The 24,980-nt window shown below is 46.2% G+C and overlaps 1 protein-coding gene across 1 annotated transcript in view; it reads left to right on the forward strand.

Moving 5' to 3' along the window:
• Positions 1 to 24,980, forward strand: part of TMIE (transmembrane inner ear) — a 109,630-nt gene that overhangs the window by 37,341 nt on the left and 47,309 nt on the right. The window contains exon 2 of the mRNA XM_063450839.1: positions 4,390 to 4,507. Within this exon, the coding sequence (XP_063306909.1) occupies positions 4,390 to 4,507 (118 nt within the window). The remainder of the gene's footprint in view (positions 1 to 4,389; positions 4,508 to 24,980) is intronic.

The raw sequence follows: 24,980 nt of genomic DNA on the forward strand, positions 1-24,980 counted from the left end.
GGACTCAAGGCTATCCAAAGGTTTATTGGTTTTTCCAACTACTATAGGCGCTTCATTAAAGGATACTCCTCTATCATTGCGCCTATTACCAATATGACCAAACAAGGGGCTGATACTAAGTTCTGGTCTAAGGAAGCTCTGGGTGCTTTCAAGACTCTCAAGGAACTTTTTGCCTCGGCTCCCATTCTAGTCCATCCTGATACGACTCTGCCTTTCTTGCTCGAGGTCGATGCCTCTGAGACAGCAGTTGGGGCTGTTCTGTCTCAAAGGTTAGGGGTGGATAAACCGTTACACCCTTGTGGTTTCTTCTCTAAGAAATTTTCTGGGCCTGAGAGCAGATATGACATCGGAGAAAGGGAACTGTTAGCAGTCATTAAAGCCTTAAAGGAGTGGAGACATTTGTTGGAGGGGACCCTACACCCGATTACGATTTTGACGGACCACAAAAACTTGTCCTATATTGGGGAGGCTAAGCGCTTATCCTCTAGACAAGCTCGTTGGTCCTTATTCCTGACTCACTTCAATTATGTACTGACTTACAGACCTGGTTCTAAAAACTCTAAAGCCGATGCATTATCTCGCCAATATGAACCTTCTACTGTACCTGAACCAGTTCTTTCTTCTATAGTTCCGAAATGCAATATCATTGCTAATACGAATCTCAGGATTCATTCTCCATTACTGGCCGAGATCATTAAGTTGCAACATCTAGCACCTAAACAGACTCCTGCGGGCCGTCATTTCGTTCCTCCTGCTCTTCAACTGGAACTTTTACAGTGTTTACATAATAGCAAGATGGCGGGACATCCTGGTATCCGCAAAACTTACGCGTTGATCTCTAAGGACTTCTGGTGGCCTGCTTTACGGAGGGACATTGAGGAGTTCATCGCTGCATGTGAAGTTTGTACTAAAACCAAACAACCCCATACGCTTCCATGTGGATTCCTGCAACCCTTGGAGGTTCCAGAAAAACCATGGTCCTGTTTGGCCATGGACTTTATTGTCGATCTACCTATCTCTAAAAGACAGACTGTTATCCTCACCGTGGTTGACAGGTTTACTAAGATGGCACACTTCATTCCCCTGCCTAAACTCCCGTCTTCTCCCGAATTGGCAGAGATATTCGCTAAGGAGATTTTTCGCCTACATGGGATACCCTCTCAAATTGTATCGGACAGAGGCTCCCAATTTGTTTCCCGCTTTTGGAGGTCCTTCTGCTCTCAACTTGGTATTAAATTAAACTTTTCTTCTGCCTATCATCCTCAGTCTAACGGAGCTGCTGAACGTACCAACCAGAAAATTGAACAATATTTACGATGCTTTGTTTCTGAACACCAGGATGATTGGGTCGGTTTGATTCCTTGGGCGGAGTTTGCACACAACAATCTCGTTTGCGATTCTACTCATTCAAGCCCCTTCTTCATGAATTATGGTTTTCATCCGTCTATTCTTCCTTCGGATTCCCCTTCCCAGGGGGTGCCGTCGGTTGATGTTCATGTTGCCAATTTGAGGAAGTTGTGGGATCAAACTCGACAAATCCTTGTGCACAACTCTATGTTGGTCAAGAAACACGCTGATAAACGTAGAAGGGCGGCTCCGGTCTTTGTTCCAGGTGATAGGGTATGGCTGAGCACGAGGAACATCCGTTTAAAAGTGCCCTCCATGAAGTTCGCTCCTCGTTATATTGGACCCTACAGGGTGCTGACCCGTATCAATCCAGTTGCGTATCGTTTAGCTCTTCCTAATACCTTACGCATCCCGAACTCGTGTCACGTTTCATTGCTGAAACCACTCATATGTAACAGATTTTCCTCCACAATAGCCCCTCCTCGCCCCGTTCAGGTGGAGGGTCAGGAGGAGTATGAGGTTAACTCTATTATTGATTCTCGAATCTCCCGGGGGAGAGTACAATATCTGGTTGATTGGAAGGGATATGGTCCTGAGGAGAGGAGTTGGGTACCTCAGGAGGATGTTCATGCTCCCCGTCTCCGCAGGGCATATCACTCTCGCTTCCCATCTCGTCCCGGTTCATTCCGCCCGGTGGGCGTATCTGAGAGGGGGGGTACTGTCAGGGTACCTGTGGTCTCTACCTCCGAAAGAGGTAGAGACTTAGCTGTTCCTCCATCCAGACGGTCTGATGGCTCCCTTCCCCGCGGTCTATCCGGTCATGCTAGGCCGGCCGCGAGGGAGTGACTGCCTTTTACAGCATCTAGGCAGGAAGTAGTCATCAGGACACTCCCCCGGAACAACCTGTCAGTCAATGGCTGCAGGACCAATCAGGACGTCTTGGGGGCGTGGTTACTGCTCTGAACAGGGTATTTAACAGAGCTTCTTTCATTAGCTCATTGCCCTGTCGTGGTTCTAGCTTGTTCTAGTCACTCAGTGCTTGTGTATTCTATTATCCCTTTTGGTTTTGACCCGGCTTGTTTACCTTACTCTGCTTATCTCTGTTACCCTTGATTCGGCTTGTCTCTCGCTTACCTGTCTTCTGTTACCCTCGACCTCGGCTTGTCTTTGACCATTCTATACTGTACTACTTACGTTAGTCCGGCCATTCTAAGGTCCGGTATACGTATCTGGCTACTGTTTGTACTCTGCGTGTTGGATCCCTGTCCCGATCCTGACAAGAGGTCAGCCAGGCTATCGTTGAACATGTAAACAGTGTTAATGTTAGACAGGAGATGTTCTATAAACACATACCTCAAGCTGGGCCGCTATGTGGAGCCAGATTAAGGCGTGCCCTGAATATAGATTATTGGACTGGAAATTGGTTTCAGTCCACGAATGTTGAAATGGGGAATTTACTCCTGCCCCGTCCTGAAATGTCTAAATCCAGTTTTGAGAGAATGGCTGTTTCTGGACTTGGCAGGTTGTCCCGGGCGTGTTGCATGTGCCACGCTTAATGTTAACCCTACCAAGGTATTGAGCTTCCAACGCATTTTATAACACATTGAATCATTAACCCCAGTTTGTCTGAAAGCAATGCCTTGTAGCTAATAAATCAGACGGATTTTCTACTCTCAAATTACAGAGATTAATTAGATAACACTGATAGGTGAAATACTCAGTTTAGGGATCACAGATAGTGACATAATCCTGGCGTTAGTGAATAATCCCAGATTGGATTATGATGGCCCTATTTATGAGTGTAGGCCGAATGGTTCTTGGAATAATTGTGGAATGGCATACTTTGTCAAGTTTTTGTAAACTGTGGCACCTCAAAATATTGGGCTCTAGTTGATTGTCACGTGTATTAATTACGAGTATGGCAAGGGGACAAAGATAGCTCTTTAAGTGCTGTGAAAATACATCCCTGCTCTGCGAAAAGGAATTTAGCTTTGGCCACGATTGCCAGGCATTATGAGTTCAGTCTGGGACCGTCGATCTGGTGTAAGATGTCAATGTTTCCATTTTAGTCATTTGGTGTGTAGCAGTAGTTCTGTGAACTGTATTTCCCATAATCCTCAACTAACCTAATCGTTTGCCATCACCGGTCTCAGCACAGTAAATTACGACAATAACTTGTTAAACTTACACTTATTCTGAATAAAGTTTTATAACTTCCTTATGTCGAACATCCACAAACTCATTCATGGAGAAATGTGTGTTTGATGAAAAAACAAAATACCTCATGTGTAGATATTACAGCACGGGTTTTGGAGCGGACGTTTGAGAAGTTCTGTTTCAACATTCAATGTAAGAAAAACATGATTAATAAGGCTTACTTGTGGCCAGATTCACAACGCAATGTGTCATTTCAGTGCCGAAAACATGTTTTGTAACAGTGAACAATGCCAACAACAAGATTTAACAACTGATCGATGCATGGCTTTCCTTTGAACACAAATTCACACAAAGCTTGACGTGTTGGATTTTAAGTTGCAGAGCAGCAGGGATGAAAAAGACTGTTAATGCAAAAATAAATAAAAAATATCTACAGAGAAAAAGCTCTGTCCATATCCTGAGCGTGTCACACTCCAGTTTTACACAGTACTTCTCTTTGCTAAGTATTCTACATAGTAAATCAGGCCTGCAGTTATAAGTGAGGTTAACGGGACACTGGGCACCATAACCACTTCATCTCATTGAAGTGATTATAATGCTTTGAGTCCCTGTGGTGCCATCCCAGGCAATAACATGTTTCCAGTTTCCTATATAAAATGCCATGAAGGTCCCTGGATTGTCTCTGGTCCTTGGACCCCTGACAGTCATCGGCAGCAATGACAGGTTGTGACCTTTCCAATGAACAGTCTGTCATGTGTTAGGTGACAAATCTTCCAACAGAATAAATGCTTCACATTGTCCTTTTTTTGTAAACCGAGTGTGTATTTTCTGATGGAGGTAGCGACTGTTTAAACATGTGATTAACATTTTTACGGTTTCTTCCAGGCACCAACTGACCCACCAAAACAGAAGCCAGACCCAGTGACATCGGAAACAGTGGTATTCTGGGGGCTTAGACTGTGGCAGGTTATTGGCGTCTTTTCAATTTTTGTGCTCGGAGTCAGTAAGTTGAATTTTATGTCTGATTGTTTTACTGGCAATAATGACAATGCCTACTGCTAATGAGATTTCTGGAAATTTCTGCAGCTTGTATAATTAATATGGATTGTAATTTGCAGCACACAGGGGAAAATACGTTCAGGACAAGATAAGTTCAGTCACTTGTTTGCCAACTGAAGGAGTTAATATGTAGAATTAGATCTAAAATTGCTACAGATCCGCACAATGCAGTGTGCCACCAAGGGGTGCAGTGTGCCACCAAGGGGTGCGGTGACGTTAATGGGATATTACATGATACCCACCATTGTACAATGAGACTGAGGATCATTAGATAAAATAAGAAACACAACCTTTGGTTTTAGATATAGACAAAAAACACATATAAAATAAATAATTCAGCAAATGTAATCAAATATGATTATGTACATCACGGCACGTAGAACAGCAGATATTTGTGAGCTACATTTCTCCCTGAGTATCCTGGTAAATGTAATTCACAGTCAGATATCTGCAGTGCCAAGATTAACTCATCACTGATTTGCAAAATAGTATCATTTGCGGTTGTAATTTGAAGGTGTACCACTAGATGGCAATAAAGAGACACATTCAAATAACATTTTAATTATGGTATAATTTGCTCAGTAATAACTACAACACAATTAGCTATTTTTAATAAAACCCCATTAGACATTTTGCATTAAAATAGAAGTATTGTGTCTTGAACAAAGTCAGCTTTTAAAATGTTATTTTAATGTATAGGGCTAGCTGCAGCATTGTTTGTTGGCATTTCAAATCGGATAGAAAGCCAAATAACAGTATGGGGTTTTCTTTGGTCCCTAAAATTTGTGAACTTAAATATAAAATGAATGATCAAGGTGCAGATATATTGCAACATTGTCGATGGCGGGTAATATCTACATGATTTATTTCAGCATTTTGTTTCAGTTTCCTGTATTAGTTATATTTTTTAAAATTCCTCGTTCCAGTGTTACCTTCCACGAAGTCCCCCCCCCCCCAAGTAGCTGAGTCCTTTCTTGTAGCCCCTCCCAGTCAGTCTCACCTATATAAGTGGGCTTATCTCCGAGTTCTTGACGGTCATTGCATCGCGCTTGGAATTCAGGATGGAACACGTTATTCAGTGTGTGTAGCTTCACTAACCCATGATGACTGATAGCAAAACACAAACCCTGTTACCGATATATGGAGGCCGTGGACAGGTCAGCCATCCACAGGTGTCTACAATTAACTAAACAATGTCTTCAAAGTACACAAACACAAGGCAATTAAACGAACACATCTTTAAATATTGACACAGCTGACTCCAGTAAGTTTAGTCCATCATTTATATATAGATATTGTTAAAAAGAAAAATAAGAATTGAGTTCTGACAAAGTGATTACTTTTGATCAGATCCTGCCTAGTACTCCATTTGTTTTGCAATATGTTGTCTAGAACACTCCATACATGCAGTCAGACAGTCCTGGGAATGGCAGAATTACCTTGTGTTAAGGTACGATACCAGTATCGACATATCAATTTCATACTTATTTTGTGTTGTGACTGTCTTAGCCCAAGGGTTGTCAGACTGCGATTTTAGTTAAATATGCTTCATAAACAATGCATGTGTAACGGATCGCCTGGCACCCCGACTGGGTACCTCCGTTAATGGATGCTCCTAGCGTTTCCTGAGGACTCCAAGCACTGCAGCAGACACCACAACCACCGAATCAGAGAAGCGTATAAATCCTCTCAAGCATATGAATGCTGTAGACAGTTGAATAGGAAACCATACGAATAGGTTTGCACTCCTAGCAGTCAAACTGGAACAGCATACAATAAATCCTCCCCCAATAATGAGACGACACTTCACTTTGAGGGTTAAGCAGGAACTCTGGACTGGCACATCCAGCCTGGCTTTTATTTCCATCTCACACATATAAGACCGCCCACAGGGGAGGTGTAAAATATCCAATAGCATCACAGGTGCAACCCACACATCCCCTCCCATTATTGTGACACATAATCCCATTATTCATACAGTTTAAAATATACTTTTTACACAATATTTATAACTTCAAAACCATACATCACATTCACATAAAATTACATATGCACAATCAATCCATTCAGGGGAACAACATATTAAAAATGGCATGGATCAGACCAGGGGTTCAAAAGTTAGTAAAGTATCTTTTAAAACCCCTAGCTTTCAAGCTCAGACCGGTTTTACAGAGCCTTCTCTCCTGGAGAAGTAATCCAATTACCTCCCAGCACAGAGACAGACTCCATTGAGCACATGGGGACACAAAGACAGTAAAACACTTTAAAATACATAAATTCACCTTTTACACATAACACACAGACATTTCACATATCCCCAGATGGGGATCTGAGCGCACAAAACTACCGAATAGCGCACAGATCCTATTCACACAGTTCACTTGCCATGGAGCCGAAGTCTTTAACTACACAAATGGGCTCCATGGCATAGCTATCTGGGTTAACACATTCACATAAAGTCTGGTCCATAGTCCAAAGGCAAGAGGCGGGCAAGCAGCCCCCTCCAAGGACACGTGGCGAGGTCGGTTTCGCCACACTTCTCCCCTTTACCCGCCAGACTAACAGGGTATCTGACCTCCTGCCGGTCAGTGCCCTGGTTAGTCCAGCAACCCACCCACGAAGCACAAACAGCAGTACCTCCCACCCACAATAAATGTTTACTCCACCTGGATAAAGTAGCAGCTTGTCCAGGTCTAGGTTCCTCACCACGGCTGTGCGGGGAGCTGGTAGACTACCTTGGTGGGTTGCTGAGTGGGCAGAGACCAGCGGTACTCTGCCCTGGTGCCAGCGCTACCACTGAAGTAGCCTGATTGGAGCCTGGTTGTGGGAGGGGGAGACCGACCGTCTCCCCTCTGGGTTCACAGCTCTGTGGCTGGGGGACAGGACTGACCATCCTTACCCCTTGTGCTGCAAGTGCAGAGACTACGGTCCCATCTGCATCGTTGGAGGGTGTAACGGACCGTTTCAGCATACAAGGGGAAAAATGCGTTTAGGCGATAATCCCCTTTTCCATAGACAGGCACAGCTACTGCAGAACATCAGAACTCACGAGCTGGATACGAAATAACACTCCGAACTGGAACAGCTGAACAAGAAAAGCATACAATCGGCTTACACTCTTGGCAGTCAGCATACAATCCCATTCCCCCAAAGACCGAGACGACACATCGCTTTGAGGGTTAAGCAAGAACTCTAGACTGGGACACCCAGTCTGGCTTTTATTTCCAACTCACACATACAGGCCACACCCAGGGGGAGGCATAAAAGAACCAATGACATAGATGTTACCTCCCACACATCCCCTCCCCTTAGTGTGACACATAATCCCATTATGCATACAGAGTAAAATATACTTTTACACAACTTTCATAACTTTAAAACCATACATCACATTCACATAAAAATACATATCCACAATCAATCCATTCAGGGGAACAACATATTAAAAAATGGCATGGATCCGACCAGGGGTTTAAAAGTTACTAAAAGTATCTTTTGGGCCTTGGCTTGCAGCATGGCACAATCTGGCCCAAACAGAAGTAAAACATCCCCCACAATGCATCCCGGCTTCCTCCCTTCTGCCCTGGAGATAATTGGAGAAGTAATCCAATTATCTAGGACTAGAGTCAGACTCCATTAACCACATGGTTGCAAAAAGACAGTAAAAGACATAAAATTACATACTGATACATTTAACACATAAAACACACATTTCTACATATCCCCAGTTTAACTGAACACATAAATACCTACATAATATTTAAGACAGTATTACTGTGATATGTTACAAAGTCTTAAAGGGACATTAGTCCCAAAAGTCCCAATATGTCCATCGCTGATTTTAAAGGGCCAGTAGCAGCAATATAAATTATTACATGCCCAAATATAGTGTTTATAGAGCAATATGTCTATGGGCCGTAGTCGCAGGGCAGGAGGCTAGCAACCAGGCCTCTCCAGTTCACAGTGGCGAAGCTGGTTTCGCCACATTTCTCCCCTTTGCCAATTAGACTAACAGGGTACCTGACTTTCTGCCGGTCAGTGCCCTGGTTAGTCCAGCAACCCACCCACAAAACAGAAATAACAGAGCAGCCCACCCACACTAACCGGTTACTACATCTGGGGGAGGAAGGATTTTGTCCAAGTTCTGGTGTTTCACCACTGCTGGGTGGGAGACGGGTAGGCTGCCTTGGTGGGTTGCTGAGGGGGCAGAGACCAGCGGTACTCTGTCCTGTGGCCAGCACTACCACGGGAGTAGTCTGGTGGGCGTCGGGTTGCTGGAGACTGGCTGTCTCCCCTTTAGGTGCGCAGCTCGACTGCCGGAGGGGGAGACCGACTGTCTCCCCTTTGGATCCATCACACTGAGGCTGGGGAACAGGACCGACCGTCCCTATCCCTTGTGCTGTAAGTGCAGAGACTACGGTCCCATCTGCACAGTTGTGGGGCTTAACATCTCCCCTTGGTGGGTTAGGCTGCCGCTGGAGAGAGGGTGTAACAAGTTCCTCTCTCTGGACGGTAAACTGCCGCTGGGGAGGGGGTTTAGCAGGCTCCTCTCCCTGCCACTCTCTCTGCTGGTGGAAAGGGGGACCAGCTGTCTCCCCTTTCATTCTCTTGTCCGGCTGCTGGGGTGCGAGACCGACTGTCTCTGCTCCCTGCAGGACACACTGCCGCTGGAGAGGATGGACGACACCATCAGCTCCCTGGGGCACACACTGCCGCTGGGGAGGGAGGACGCTGCTCTCCTCTCCCTTCGCTTCACACTGCCGTCTTGGCCTCTCACTTTGCTGCTGGGGGGCAGGAACAACAACCTCTGCCCCCTGTAACTCAGCCTGCCGCTGGGGAGGAAGGACTGCACCTTCGGCTCCCTTGGACACACACGGCTGCTGGGGAGGATGGACGACACCATCATCTCCCTGGGGCACACGTTGCCGCTGGGGAGGGAGGACGCTGCTCTCCTCTCCCTTCACTTCACACTGCCTTCTTGGCATCTCACTTTGCTGCTGGGGGGCAGGAACAACAACCTCTGCCCCCTGTAACTCAGCCTGCCGCTGGGGAGGAAGGACTGCACCTTCGGCTCCCTTGGACACACACGGCTGCTGGGGAGGATGGACGACACCATCATCTCCCTGGGGCACACATTGCCGCTGGGGAGGGAGGACGCTGTTCTCCTCTCCCTTCACTTCACACTGCCTTCTTGGCATCTCACTTTTCTGCTGGGGGGCAGGAACAACAACCTCTGCCCCCTGTAACTCAGCCTGCTGCTGGGGAGGAAGGACGACACCTTCATCTCCCTGGGACCCACACTGCCGCTGGGGAGGAAGGACGGCACCTTCAGCTCCCTGAGGTACAATCTGCCGCTGGGGAGGAAGGACGACACCTTCATCTCCCTGGGGTTGCTCACAGGACCAGTCTAGGAGCTCTGTTACCTCGGGTACTGCTGGTTGCTGTTGGGCGGGAGGACCGGTTGTCTCTTCCCAGGCCTCATTGATGAGTCGCAGGTAATCCCCCTCCAGGTTCCATTCCTCGGTGACCAAATATCGTAGGTCTGCCTCGAGGTCCATAGCGCCAAAGAGACCCAGCATGTTCTCTCGGATGCCGTACAGGTCCCAAAAACGAGAGCCGGTATCTTCCCCAAAGTCCTCGTCACCACTATTATCCCAAAATAGACCGGGGCCAGTGTAATCTCCGCCTTCTGGGAACTCATACTCTGCCATCCTGGGAACACACTGAGCCGCGTACCACTGTAGCGCCTGGTACGCGTAGTCGAGCGTCAGTTCTGCGTATACTAGAATCTCGAGTCTAGTCACCCACTTTTCTGTGGTCTGTTTTCTCAGGAGGAACATCCGCTCTGCCATTCTCGCCCGGATTCGCTGCCTTCTGCTGCGGCGCTGATCCCCTCGTGAATACTGTACTTCTCCTATGGCTATGTCCCACAATTCGTCTCTGGCCCTCTGTCTGTACATCAACAGGTGTTCCTCTGGGACTACTCCAGACCCCAGGCGTACGTAACTGTACACTTTATCCTGAAGCTTCTCCTCCATTTTCTGAGTTCCTTTGTAGATAGGGTCGCTGTACGGATACTAACGTTGCCCTCAATTTGTAATCCAGAAATGGTGTTGTCTGTAGCTGTCCCTCTGGTTGTAGGAACGATCCCGCCGCTTGCCACCAATTGTAACGGACCGTTTCAGCATACAAGGGGAAAAATGCGTTTAGGCGATAATCCCCTTTTCCATAGACAGGCACAGCTACTGCAGAACATCAGAACTCACGAGCTGGATACGAAATAACACTCCGAACTGGAACAGCTGAACAAGAAAAGCATACAATCGGCTTACACTCTTGGCAGTCAGCATACAATCCCATTCCCCCAAAGACCGAGACGACACATCGCTTTGAGGGTTAAGCAAGAACTCTAGACTGGGACACCCAGTCTGGCTTTTATTTCCAACTCACACATACAGGCCACACCCAGGGGGAGGCATAAAAGAACCAATGACATAGATGTTACCTCCCACACATCCCCTCCCCTTAGTGTGACACATAATCCCATTATGCATACAGAGTAAAATATACTTTTACACAACTTTCATAACTTTAAAACCATACATCACATTCACATAAAAATACATATCCACAATCAATCCATTCAGGGGAACAACATATTAAAAAATGGCATGGATCCGACCAGGGGTTTAAAAGTTACTAAAAGTATCTTTTGGGCCTTGGCTTGCAGCATGGCACAATCTGGCCCAAACAGAAGTAAAACATCCCCCACAATGCATCCCGGCTTCCTCCCTTCTGCCCTGGAGATAATTGGAGAAGTAATCCAATTATCTAGGACTAGAGTCAGACTCCATTAACCACATGGTTGCAAAAAGACAGTAAAAGACATAAAATTACATACTGATACATTTAACACATAAAACACACATTTCTACATATCCCCAGTTTAACTGAACACATAAATACCTACATAATATTTAAGACAGTATTACTGTGATATGTTACAAAGTCTTAAAGGGACATTAGTCCCAAAAGTCCCAATATGTCCATCGCTGATTTTAAAGGGCCAGTAGCAGCAATATAAATTATTACATGCCCAAATATAGTGTTTATAGAGCAATATGTCTATGGGCCGTAGTCGCAGGGCAGGAGGCTAGCAACCAGGCCTCTCCAGTTCACAGTGGCGAAGCTGGTTTCGCCACAGAGGGTATAACATCTCCCCTTGGTGGGTTAGGCTGCCGCTGGAGAGAGGGTGCAACAAGTTCCTCTCTCTGCACTGTAAGCTGCCGCTGGGGAAAGGGGGTAACAGGCTCCTCTCCCTGACGCTCTCTCTGCTGGAGGGGAAAACCGACTGCCTCCCCTTCCAATACCTTGGCTTGCTGTTGGGACACAGGACAGACTGTCCCTATCCCCGGTGGTGCAGATGCAGAGACTACGGTCCCATCTACACCGTTGTGGGGCTTAACATCTCCCATTGGTGGGCTAGGCTGCCGCTGGGAAGCAGGACCGACTGTCCGTACAAAACTACCGAATAGCGCGCAGATCCTATTCACACAGTTCACTTGCCATGTAGCCGAAGTCTTTAACTACATGAATGGGCTCCATGGCATAGCTATCTGGGTTAACACATTCACATAAAGTCTGGTCCATAGTCCAAAGGCAAAAGGCGGGCAAGCAGCCCCCTCCAAGGACACGTGGCGAGGTCGGTTTCGCCACAGCATGCTATAACATATATTGGTAATACAGGCCAGCAGTTTGTTATAACATATATTGGTAATACAGGCCTGCAGTTTGTTATAACATATATTGGTAATACAGGCCTGCAGTTTGTTATAACATATATTGGTAATACAGGCCTGCAGTTTGTTATAACATATATTGGTAATACAGGCCTGCAGTTTGTTATAACATATATTGGTAATACAGGCCTGCAGTTTGTTATAACATATATTGGTAATACAGGCCTGCAGTTTGTTATAACATATATTGCTAATACAGCCGTGCAGTTTGTTATAACATATATTGGTAATACAGCCCTGCAGTTTGTTATAACATATATTGGTAATACAGGCCTGCAGTTTGTTATAACATATATTGGTAATACAGGCCTGCAGTTTGTTATAACATATATTGGTAATACAGGCCTGCAGTTTGTTATAACATATATTGGTAATACAGCCGTGCAGTTTGTTATAACATATATTGGTAATACAGGCCTGCAGTGTGTTATAACATATATTGGTAATACAGGCCTGCAGTGTGTTATAACATATATTGGTAATACAGGCCTGCAGTGTGTTATAACATATATTGGTAATACAGGCCTGCAGTTTGTTATAACATATATTGGTAATACAGGCCTGCAGTTTGTTATAACATATATTGGTAATACAGGCCTGCAGTTTGTTATAACATATATTGGTAATACAGGCCTGCAGTTTGTTATAACATATATTGGTAATACAGGCCTGCAGTTTGTTATAACATATATTGGTAATACAGGCCTGCAGTTTGTTATAACATATATTGGTAATACAGCCGTGCAGTTTGTTATAACATATATTGGTAATACAGGCCTGCAGTGTGTTATAACATATATTGGTAATACAGGCCTGCAGTGTGTTATAACATATATTGGTAATACAGCCGTGCAGTTTGTTATAATGTGATGTAATTCCAGTAAAATACAAGTTTAGCAGGCTAAGATTGCCACAAGGCATATGTATGTATATGTGTTTGTAGTATCAGTTAGTTAATTACACGTAGCTAAGATACTGTCATCACTGTACTGACCAGGTGCAGGAATGTAAGAACTGGAATTACGCGTCCCTCTCCTTTGTATCAGATGAGCCACGTGGTTAGACCGGATGGATGAGTTTAGACTCTATTCATTAAATAGGTTAAGGGTATGTGTGGGTGTAGTTAATTGTGGGAGGAGCTACAGTGCTATATAAGGAATGTACTCTATGTATTCAGTACTCAGACTTTGCTGTATTTTGGTGACGCTAGTCCCTCTGAGTCCCGATCGGTGATCCAATAAAGAATCTCTTCCTTCCTGAAGAAACCTGTGTCCATCTCTCTGTGCTTGGCTTCCGTCAGTTTCTCCGGTATCATTTGGTGCATTGGCCGGGAAGCTCATCGTTCAACGGTAGCTGAGAGGCAGAGGCGTGAGACGGTCTATCTTTGCCCACGTTCTCTACGGCTGCACCCCTGAACTTCTGCGTGGACCTCCCTTCGTCTCGGCGCCACTGGTCTGTTGTCCAGGAGATCATCGGCCTCTACGTGAGAAGTGCTGGGGTGTCCCCGTCGATGAGTGTGAACTCAGGTTCAGGAACGAGGAGGTAAGATAACTGCTGTTTTAGACGGCAGGACCCGCTAGGGGTATACCGATTGTGCGGTAGGCCCAAAGGGGTTTTTGAATCTGTATCTGCCCCCTCTGTCGGAGGGAAGGAGCGAAGGCGCACCGCTCGATCGAACGCTCTTTAGTCAGACCGTTTGATTTGGTTAGTCAGGCGGGGTCCTGGTGTAAGATAGCCCTAGCCGGACACCGGTGTCTTGTCTAGACTAGCGTTCTAGGGTGTATATTACGTTCGCTAGGTCGGAGGGACCGGGAGACTAAGCGGCGCCTGTGTAAATTCGGTTCGCTAGTTCTCATCCTATCTGGGCTAAGTGGGAAGGCGTGTAAATTTGGAACCCACTAGACTTTTGATAGTACGACTAAGAGGCGCCTGTGTAAATTCGGATCTCTAGCTCGTTGTATAGTGCGACTAAGAGGCGCCTGTGTAAATTCGGATCTCTAGCTCGCTATGTATATGTGGTGATTGGGCAGTGTGGCTAACCAAAACGGGTGTATATAGTTTTAGGTAGTCCATTCAAGGTACTGGCCAATAGTTTAGTTGGGAATTGTAAATGTGTTAACGATTGTTTTAGTAAAGTGTATATCTTGTTAGATAGCGCGAGCTCAGCCGTCTAGCGAGAGTGTTAATAGTGTGTTGCTGTATTATAGTGCACGGTACCATAACCCTGTATATTTACTGACATTATATAATAAGTACTAATCATTGTCGTCCATTGCATGTTTAACACCATAACCACTAATAATTGTATTGTGACCTTAACTTGTGCTTTGACCTATGCTAACCGTACTGTAACCGCTATTTGTAAAAGACGATGTTACTGGGGTGTGTTATAGACGGGTAATTCGTATATAGAGAATTATAGCGTGGGTGACTGTGTAGTTACGCCAAAGGGCATAATATTGATTATATAGTGACTGGTGTAGCAGCTGTGTGTGTACGGGAATTCCCTGAGTGTTTATTGTTATTGTGTACGTTTCACTTGGTAACCGTACCACGTGGTGCTGTTGCCAGAGGAAACGGGTGTGACTGTTGAATAGTACGCGTGTATAGTAATCGTTGTCGACAACGTTCCACTGTTAAATATGGGTGCGTCGCAGTCAACGATTCCGGATCCCTTAGGATGTATGGTTAAGAATTTTAAAAAGGGATTCAAAGTTTGTGATTTTGGGGTTAAGATGTCCCCTGTACGTTTGGTCACTTTGTGCACTAGGGAGTGGCCTACTTTGGTTGCGGCATGGCCGCCACGTGGCAGTTTGGATCCAACTCTGGTACAGCGCTTACACGTGGCTGTATCAGGTAGGCCTGAACTTTACGGCCAGTTTCCTTATATTGATTGTTGGAGACAGGCCGTAAATGACTCGCCAAAATGGCTCCGGACATGCCACGAGGAGCAGTGTCGCCTCATGGTAGCTAGGACTTGTTCGTCCACTAGGGCTGGTGTTAGGCCCATTTTGGACACGCCCCCTGAGTCCGAGATCCCTTTGCCGCCCCCTTACTTTCCGGTAAGAGGAAGTGACGCAAATACAGGAAGTCCTGTAACCCTTCCCTCATTACCCTCATCCACTTCCGCTTCCTCCTCCAGTGCAGGATCCACCCCCCCTCGTACTAAATCCCCCCTTCCGGAACCAGATAGACCAACCTCCATTAAAAATGAATATCCTGATTTGGCGCCACTTCAGACTTCCGGTCAAGCTTCATCTAGCTCGGCCCGAAGTGTTCTATTCACTACCTTTTCCCAAAACCAACCTCCCACATCCCCATACCCTATCTCTCCCCGACCGGAACCCATGACTGACGCTTCCCTACGTAGCCCCATCCAAACCCGACAGTTGACTGGTGCCCAACAATTAAAGCACTATCAGATGCCTCTTCGCTTAAATCCCGGGTCAGCTTATATCGATGCCGCAGGTCAAATGGCACACGCTGACCCTGTCTTCGTATATGTCCCTTTCACCACTACCGACCTTTTAAACTGGAAGACCCATAATTCCTCGTATACTGAGAAACCACAAGCCATGACTGATCTGTTCACCTCAATAGTACAGACACATAATCCGACATGGGCTGATTGCCAGCAGTTATTAATGACTTTATTTAACAATGAGGAAAGGACAAGAATAAATCAAGCAGCCATTAAAGCATTAGAGGATAGAGCCCGTGCTTTGAACCAAGCTAATCCAGCAGCATGGGCCGCAACACATTATCCCAACACTGATCCCGATTGGAACGTAAATGGTGCTGATATGGTTCAACTCAGAGCCTATAGAGACGCTATAATTGCTGGCATGAAAGCCGGAGGAAAGAAAGCCATTAACATGTCGAAGACAGTTGAGGTGATCCAGAAAAGCGATGAAGCGCCCAGTGTCTTTTATGACCGATTATTGGAGGCGTACCGCTTGTACACCCCCTTTAATCCGGAAGACGCAGACAATTCCCGAATGGTTAACTCCGCCTTTGTCAGCCAAGCTTACGGAGATATTAAGCGCAAGCTACAAAAGTTAGAAGGGTTTGCAGGTATGTCAATCTCCCAACTAATGGAGGTAGCTAATAAGGTCTATATGAATAGGGAAACAGAAAGCAAGAAAGAGGAGGAGCGCAAGATGCGTAAAAAGGCTGATATGTTAGCGGTAGCGATCGCAGGCGTAGATAAACGGGGCCCAGATAGAGGCAATAATAGATGGAGTAGGGAGCCTTTGAGTAGGGATCAGTGTGCGTATTGCAAGGAAGAAGGGCATTGGAGGAACGAATGTCCGCAAAGAGAGCAGTACGAGAGAGACCAACCCAGGGCAGGCTACGGAAACTTTAGAGGCAGAGTGAGAGGTAGAGGAGGTCCCGGAGGGAGTAATGGTTATAGAGGGAGTAATGGGAACAGAGGAAGTGTTAGGGAAGACAGGTATATTCCAGCAGCGCAAAGGTCTCGCGATAGAGAAGGTAGGGACTTTGTAGGATTGGCTGACACGGTCATGGAGGACTATTGATACCGACCGGGCTCCATCCCCCTTGGTCGAGCGGAGCCTATGGTCGATGTATCAATAGGGGGGAAAAGGAGTGCGTTCATGATCGACACTGGTGCTGAACATTCAGTGGTGACTAATCTAGTTGCTCCTCCATCTGGAAGGACTATTACTGTGATAGGAGCAACTGGAAGAAGTGCTGAAAGACCGGTTCTTAAAAGTCGACTCTGTACATTGGGAGGCCACGTAGTAAAACACCAATTCCTTTATATGCCTGAATGTCCAGTCCAATTGCTGGGACGTGATATGCTATCCAAATTACAAGCGCAGATTACGTTCCTACCAGATGGAACAACATCTTTAAAGTTTAATGGACCTTCAGGTATTATGACTTTATCCGTACCAAAGGAAGAAGAGTGGCGACTTTATACAGTGTTGACTAGCCAAAACCCTAGGAGTGATGAGACATTGTTTAACATACCAGGAGTTTGGGCAGAGAACAACCCACCAGGACTGGCCCGCAATATTCCACCTATAAAAATTGAACTGAAACATGGGGTTTATCCAGTGAGCCTGAGACAATACCACATCCCGCAGAAGGCTAAGAAGAACATCCAATCCTATCTGGATAAGTTCATACGGTATGGTATCCTAAAATTCTGTACTTCCCCCTGGAACACCCCATTGCTGCCTGTTCAAAAGCCCGGCACAGATGAGTATCGACCTGTGCAGGACTTAAGAGCAGTCAATGATGCGGTTGTTAGCATACATCCAGTTGTACCCAATCCATATAACCTGCTTGCTTTAATTCCGGGCGGGGCTACTTACTTCACAGTCTTAGATCTCAAAGATGCCTTCTTTTGCCTCCGAATTGCCGCAGAAAGTCAATGTATTTTCGCTTTCCAATGGGAGAACGCTGTAACGGGCTCAAAACGCCAAATGACTTGGACAAGACTGCCCCAAGGGTTTAAAAATTCACCTACCCTATTTGGTTCAGCCCTAAGTCAAGATCTATTGGATTTCGAGTCCATCCCAGGAGAGTGTGTATTGTTACAATATGTAGATGACTTGTTGATAGCAGCAGTTACAAAAGAAATCTGTCAGCAAGCAACGCACGATCTACTACACATTCTCTGGAAGGCAGGATACAAGGTGTCTAGAAAGAAGGCTCAGTTGTGTTTGCCAACTGTCAAGTATCTAGGATTCCATATCTCTGAAGGTCAAAGAATTATGGGGCCAGAGAGAAAAGAAGCTGTCTGCCAAATACCAATACCCAAGAATAGAAGACAAGTGCGAGAATTCTTGGGGGCAGCAGGCTTCTGTAGGATATGGATTCCCAGCTATGCGATACTAGCAAAACCTCTGTACGCAGCTATCAAAGGTACAGAGCACGACCCCTTCTTATGGACCCAAGAACAGCAAACGGCATTTGAAGATGTGAAGAAGGCTTTGATGAGTGCCCCAGCATTAGGTCTACCTGATCACACACGACCATTCTACTTATATGTACACGAGCAAAGAAGAATGGCTGTGGGAGTATTGACACAGTACTTGGGATCATGGCAAAGACCTGTTGCCTACATGTCTAAGCAACTGGATGCAGTGGCCAGCGGACTTCCACCTTGTCTAAGAGCCGTAGCTGCAGCCGCCCTGCTAGTAGCTGAAGCCGATAAACTCACTCTGGGTCAAGAACTTTATGTACGAGTCCCACATGCAGTACAGACGTTGTTGGATTACAAAGGAAATCATTGGTTTAGTAATAGCCGTATGACCAAGTATCAAGCAATGTTGTGTGAAAACCCAAGAGTGCATTTAGAGACTGTAAACACCTTAAATCCAGCTACCCTTTTGCCACAACCTACTGAAAGTCAACATGATTGTTTGGAAGTAATGGATGAAGTATTCTCAAGTAGACCAGATCTTCGTGATTTTCCCATCCAGAACCCCGATGTTCAATGTAACGGACCGTTTCAGCATAAAAGGGGAAAAATGCGTTTAGGCGATAATCCCCTTTTCCATAGACAGGCACAGCTACTGCAGAACATCAGAACTCACGAGCTGGATACGAAATGACACTCCGAACTGGAACAGCTGAACAAGAAAAGCATACAATCGGCTTACACTCTTGGCAGTCAGCTTACAATCCAATCCCCCCCAAGAACGAGACGACACTTCATTTTGAGGGTTAAGCAGGAACTCTAGACTGGGACACCCAGTCTGGCTTTTATTTCCAACTCACACATACAGGCCACACCCAGGGGGAGGCATAAAAGAACCAATGACATAGATGTTACCTCCCACACATCCCCTCCCCTTAGTGTGACACATAATCCCATTATGCATACAGAGTAAAATATACTTTTACACAACTTTCATAACTTTAAAACCATACATCACATTCACATAAAAATACATATCCACAATCAATCCATTCAGGGGAACAACATATTAAAAAATGGCATGAATCCGACCAGGGGTTTAAAAGTTACTAAAAGTATCTTTTGTTCCTTTCTGGCTGGCAGAAAAACATCCCCACAATGCACCCTGGTTTCCTCCCTTCTGCCCTGGAGTTAATTGGAGAAGTAATCCAATTACCCAGGACTAAAGGCAGACTCCATTAACCACATGGTTGCAAAACAACATAAAACACTTTAAAATACATAAAGTCACATTTACACATAACACACAGACATTTCACCTATCCCCAGATAGCTGGGATCTGCACGCACAAAACTACCGAATAGCGCGCAGATCCTATTCACACAGTACAATTGCCATGGAGCTAAAGTCTTTCCCATAGTCTTTCATTATATAGATAGGCTCCATGGTATGGCTATCTGGGGTATCACATTCCCATAAAGTCTGGTCCATAGTCCAAAGGCAAGAGGCGGGCAAGCAGCCCCCTCCAAGGACACGTGGCGAGTTCGGTTTCGCCACACTTCTCCCCTTTACCCCCCAGACTAACAGGGTATCTGACCTCCTGCCGGTCCGTGCCCTGGTTAGTCCAGCAACCCACCCATGAAGCACAAACAGCAGTACCTCCCACCCACAATAACTGGTTACTACACCTGGGTAGAGGAGAACTTTGTCCAGGTCCAGGTGCCTCACCACGGCTGTGTGGGGGACTGGTAGTCTGCCTTGGTGGGTTGCTGAGTGGGCAGAGACCAGTGGTACTCTGCCCTGGTGCCAGCGCTACCACTGAAGTAGCCTGATTGGAGCCTGGTTGTGGGAGGGGGAGACCGACCGTCTCCCCTCTGGGTACACAGCTCTGCTGCTGGAGACAGACTGTCTCCCCTTTGGCTAAACAGCCCTGTCGTGGGGGGGCAGGACCGACCGTCCCTACCCCCTGTGCTGGAAGTGCAGAGACCACTGTCCCATCTGCACAGGTGTGGGGCTTACAGTCTCCCCCTGGTACATTAAGCTGCCGCTGGGGAGAGGTGGTAACCAGCTCCTCTCCCATTAGAACACTCTGCCGCTGGGGAATGGAGACTGAGCTCTCTATTACCTGTACATTAATGATCCGCCGCTGGGGAGAGGTGGTAACAATCTCCTCTCCCATACATACTTTCCGCCTTTGTGGAGGGAGACCGACTGTCTCTCCTCCCAATACAGTGCCCTGCTGCTGGGGAAAGGAGACTGGGCTCCCTATTCCCTGCACATCAATGATCCGCTTCTGGGGAGAGGTGGTAGCAAGCTCCTCTCCCATACATACTTTCCGCCTTTGTGGAGGGAGACTGACTGTCTCTCCTCCCAATACATTGTCCTGCTGCTGGGGGGGGAGGTCGATGCTCTCCACTTTCTGTAACTCCAGCTCTAGTTGGGCATCTGGGCCGGTTGCCCAGCATCCCTGTAGGGCCGGTGGAGAGATCTCGGTCCCATCTCCACCTGCCTGCAGGGGGTCCTCCCAGGACCAGTCTATGAGGTCCTCTACCTCGGGTACCTCTGGTTGCTGTTGGGGAGGGAGACCGGTTGTCTCTTCCTCCAATAACCCATTCTGCCGCTGAGGAGTGAGACCGACTGTCTCCCCTCCCTGTAAAACATACTGCCGCTGGGGATCTGGGCCGGGTGCCCAGCATCCCTGTAGGGCCGGTAGAGAGACCTCGGTCCCATCTCCCCCGGCCACTTCGGTTTCTTCCTCGTCCCACTCTACCTGTGGCTGGAGTTTCTCCCAACGTGCCCACTGGCCTTCCCTCAACGCCCTGTGTTGTAGGTTCCGGGTCACCATGTCCCACACGAACCGCACGTATTTCTCCTCTGGATTGGGTCCGTAAAACTTCAGGCGCAACCCTACCATCGTGCCAAACTCTAGTACGGAGTAGCTATACGCCATGCTTGCTGTAGCCACTGCTGGTTCCATTATGTTGCTGAAGATAGGGACGCTGCACAACTCCACACGTTACCGGTGTCTCTGAGCTGCTTCTCCTCGCACTAGGACGCCATCCCACCGCTTGCCACCAATGTAACGGATCAACTGGCACCCCGACTGGGTACCTCCGTTGAAAGATGCTCCTAGCGCTTCCAGAGGACTCCAAGCACTCCACCAGACACCATAAGCACTGCAGGCTGCAGCTATCTCCCTTCAGAACGAAGCAGGAACAAGCTCTTACAAGAGCTCAGTGATTATAGCAAGGGAATATGCCTAGCATAGCAATCCCTTGTAGCAGATTCCCCCAATAAGAGACAGGACTCAAGTTGAGGGTAAAAATAGAACTCTGGACTGGCTCATCCAGCCTGGCTTTTATTTCCAACTCACACATACAGGCCACACCCAGGGGGAGGCATAAAAGAACCAATGACATAGATGTTACCTCCCACACATCCCCTCCCCTTAGTGTGACACATAATCCCATTATGCATACAGAGTAAAATATACTTTTACACAACTTTCATAACTTTAAAACCATACATCACATTCACATAAAAATACATATCCACAATCAATCCATTCAGGGGAACAACATATTAAAAAATGGCATGAATCCGACCAGGGGTTTAAAAGTTACTAAAAGTATCTTTTGTTCCTTTCTGGCTGGCAGAAAAACATCCCCACAATGCACCCTGGTTTCCTCCCTTCTGCCCTGGAGTTAATTGGAGAAGTAATCCAATTACCCAGGACTAAAGGCAGACTCCATTAACCACATGGTTGCAAAACAACATAAAACACTTTAAAATACATAAAGTCACATTTACACATAACACACAGACATTTCACCTATCCCCAGATAGCTGGGATCTGCACGCACAAAACTACCGAATAGCGCGCAGATCCTATTCACACAGTACAATTGCCATGGAGCTAAAGTCTTTCCCATAGTCTTTCATTATATAGATAGGCTCCATGGTATGGCTATCTGGGGTATCACATTCCCATAAAGTCTGGTCCATAGTCCAAAGGCAAGAGGCGGGCAAGCAGCCCCCTCCAAGGACACGTGGCGAGTTCGGTTTCGCCACATTCAATATTACACCGACGGCAGTAGTTATGTGAAAGAAGGGATCCGCTATGCAGGATATGCAGTGACAACAATAGACAAGGTGATAGAAGCTCGGCCACTGGCGAAAGGAACATCAGCACAAAAGGCAGAATTAATAGCACTAACACGAGCGTTACAATTGGCTGAAGGTTTAAGAGTAAATATCTATACGGACTCTAAGTATGCGTTTTTAACCACTCATGCCCACGGAGCTTTGTATAAAGAAAGAGGACTACTGAATTCAGAAGGCAAAGAAATCAAGTACGCAGCTGAAATCCTACAACTATTGGAAGCAGTGTGGGAGCCGAAAGAAGTCGGTATCATACATTGTCGAGCGCATCTGAGAGGTGATGGTGATGTAACCAAGGGAAATCGGATGGCAGATAGTGCAGCTAAGCGTGCTGCTGAATCAGGAAGACAGGAGTATGTGGGGCATATAGCTGCTCTAATACCAACCCCACTGTCTCAATGGACTCCAGTTTATACAGCTCAAGAAGAGGAGTGGTTAAAGACTGAACCGGGAAAGTATCTGGAGAACAAGTGGTATCAGCTAGAAGATGGAAGAATAGTTATACCAGCATCGCTAGCGGTAGAAATTGTCCAAAATTATCACAACGGGACACATTCTGGGAGAGACAGTACTGAAGAATCTCTTAGAAAACATTTCTACATACCAAGATTGTCCAACTTGACTCAGGCCATTGTACGCAGATGTGTAACGTGTGCTAAGAATAATGCAAGACAAGGACCAGTAAAGCCACCAGGAGTTCAGTTTATGGGGGGACTCCCCATGTCCGATCTACAAATAGACTTTACAGTGATGCCTAAATCGGGTGGACATCGTTACCTGCTGGTAATTGTGTGCACCTATTCAGGCTGGGTAGAAGCATGTCCTACTCGTACAGAGAAAGCAGGAGAAGTTGTGAGATTCCTGCTACGAGAAATAATACCCCGATATGGACTACCCTGTTCTATAGGATCGGACAATGGTCCAGCTTTTGTTCATCAGTGCCTACAACAACTGACTCATATGCTTGGTATAAAGTGGAGGCTTCATACTGCATATAGACCCCAGAGTTCTGGTAAGGTAGAGAGAATGAATAGAACTATAAAGAACCAGTTGGCTAAAATGTGTCAGGAAACCCAACTTAAGTGGAACGTTCTCTTACCCATAGCTTTATTGCGAATCCGCAGTACCCCTACCAGAAGGATGGGCCTCTCTCCTTTTGAAATCATGTATGGGCGACCACCTCCCGTACTTGGTAACTTAAGGGGGGACTTGAGTCAGTTGGGAGAAGGAATTACCCGGCAGCAGGTTGTAGAGTTGGGTAAGACTATGGAGGAGGTACAGAAATGGGTACAAGATAGATTACCTGTGAATATTTATCCCCCTGTTCATAGTTATCATCCAGGAGATCAAGTGTGGATTAAAGAGTGGAATAATGTACCGTTAGGGCCCAAGTGGAGAGGTCCTTATGTTGTTCTTTTGTCTACCCCTACAGCAATAAAAGTAGCAGAAGTGACTCCGTGGATACATCACTCCAGGGTTAAACCAGCAGCAGTCGATTCTTGGCAAGTTACAGCAGATCCAGAGAATCCCTGCAAGATCCGGTTAAAACGCACTACTCAGTCGGAGTAACGAGGAATTATTGTGGATTACAAATTTTATTGTTACAGGTGTGAGTGAGAAGGCCATAATAAAGCCTGTCCGCTTACCATCACATAGTGTATAAGCCAGGAAAGTCTCGAAGGGACACCTGTGAAGACGAGCAGAACTCCATTCCCTGCAGCCCCTCACATCCTGGAAGCTGAGGCGCCATCGCACGGACGAAGACTGAGGATGACGGCGAAAGATGTGCTTTTGATAGTGTTTATTTATATGTGTTTTTATATTCAGGAAGGTAGAGGTACCGACACTCCTAGCTGTGAGGTATGCATTAAGACTACGAGAACAGGTAACCATATTTCCCAAACCCTAATTTGGCATTCACAATACGAATGTAAAGGAGATGTATCGAGATGTAGATACTTAAATATAGATTATAGTGTGTGCCATTTAGGAGTAGGAGAACCTAAGTGCTTCAGTCCGGAGTATCAGCCTCGTACAATTTGGTTGACTCTCAGGAATGGAGATCCTCAGGGGACCCTAATTAATAAAACGGTGTTAGAATCCGTACATTCTTCGGGTGTTCTGCTATTTGATGCGTGTAAAGCGATATCGAGTGGTAGAAAGCCGTGGAATGTATGTGGGGATCTTAGATGGGAGAGGACGTATGGGTCTAACGATAAATATATTTGTCCCAGTAGCAAAAATAAATATGTAAGTCCTAGATGCCCAAATAGAGATTATAACTTTTGCCCATATTGGTCTTGTGTGGGGTGGGCAACTTGGGGACAGACAGTAGACAAAGACATGATAGTGACTAAGTTGCCGACTAGCCCTTATTGTAAGTCTATGGAATGCAACCCAGTCCATATACTCATTAATAACCCCGACAAGTTCTTAGATAAGTATGGAAATTTATTTGGGTTTCAAATATACGGGACGGGTTTAGATCCTGGGACATTATTGTTTATAGGAATAGAGACTGATACGGTATCCTCCCAGACTCATCAAGTATACCATTCCTTTT

This window comes from Pelobates fuscus, chromosome 4 (genome assembly GCF_036172605.1).
Source record: "Pelobates fuscus isolate aPelFus1 chromosome 4, aPelFus1.pri, whole genome shotgun sequence".
Classification (NCBI taxonomy): Eukaryota; Metazoa; Chordata; class Amphibia; order Anura; family Pelobatidae; genus Pelobates; species Pelobates fuscus.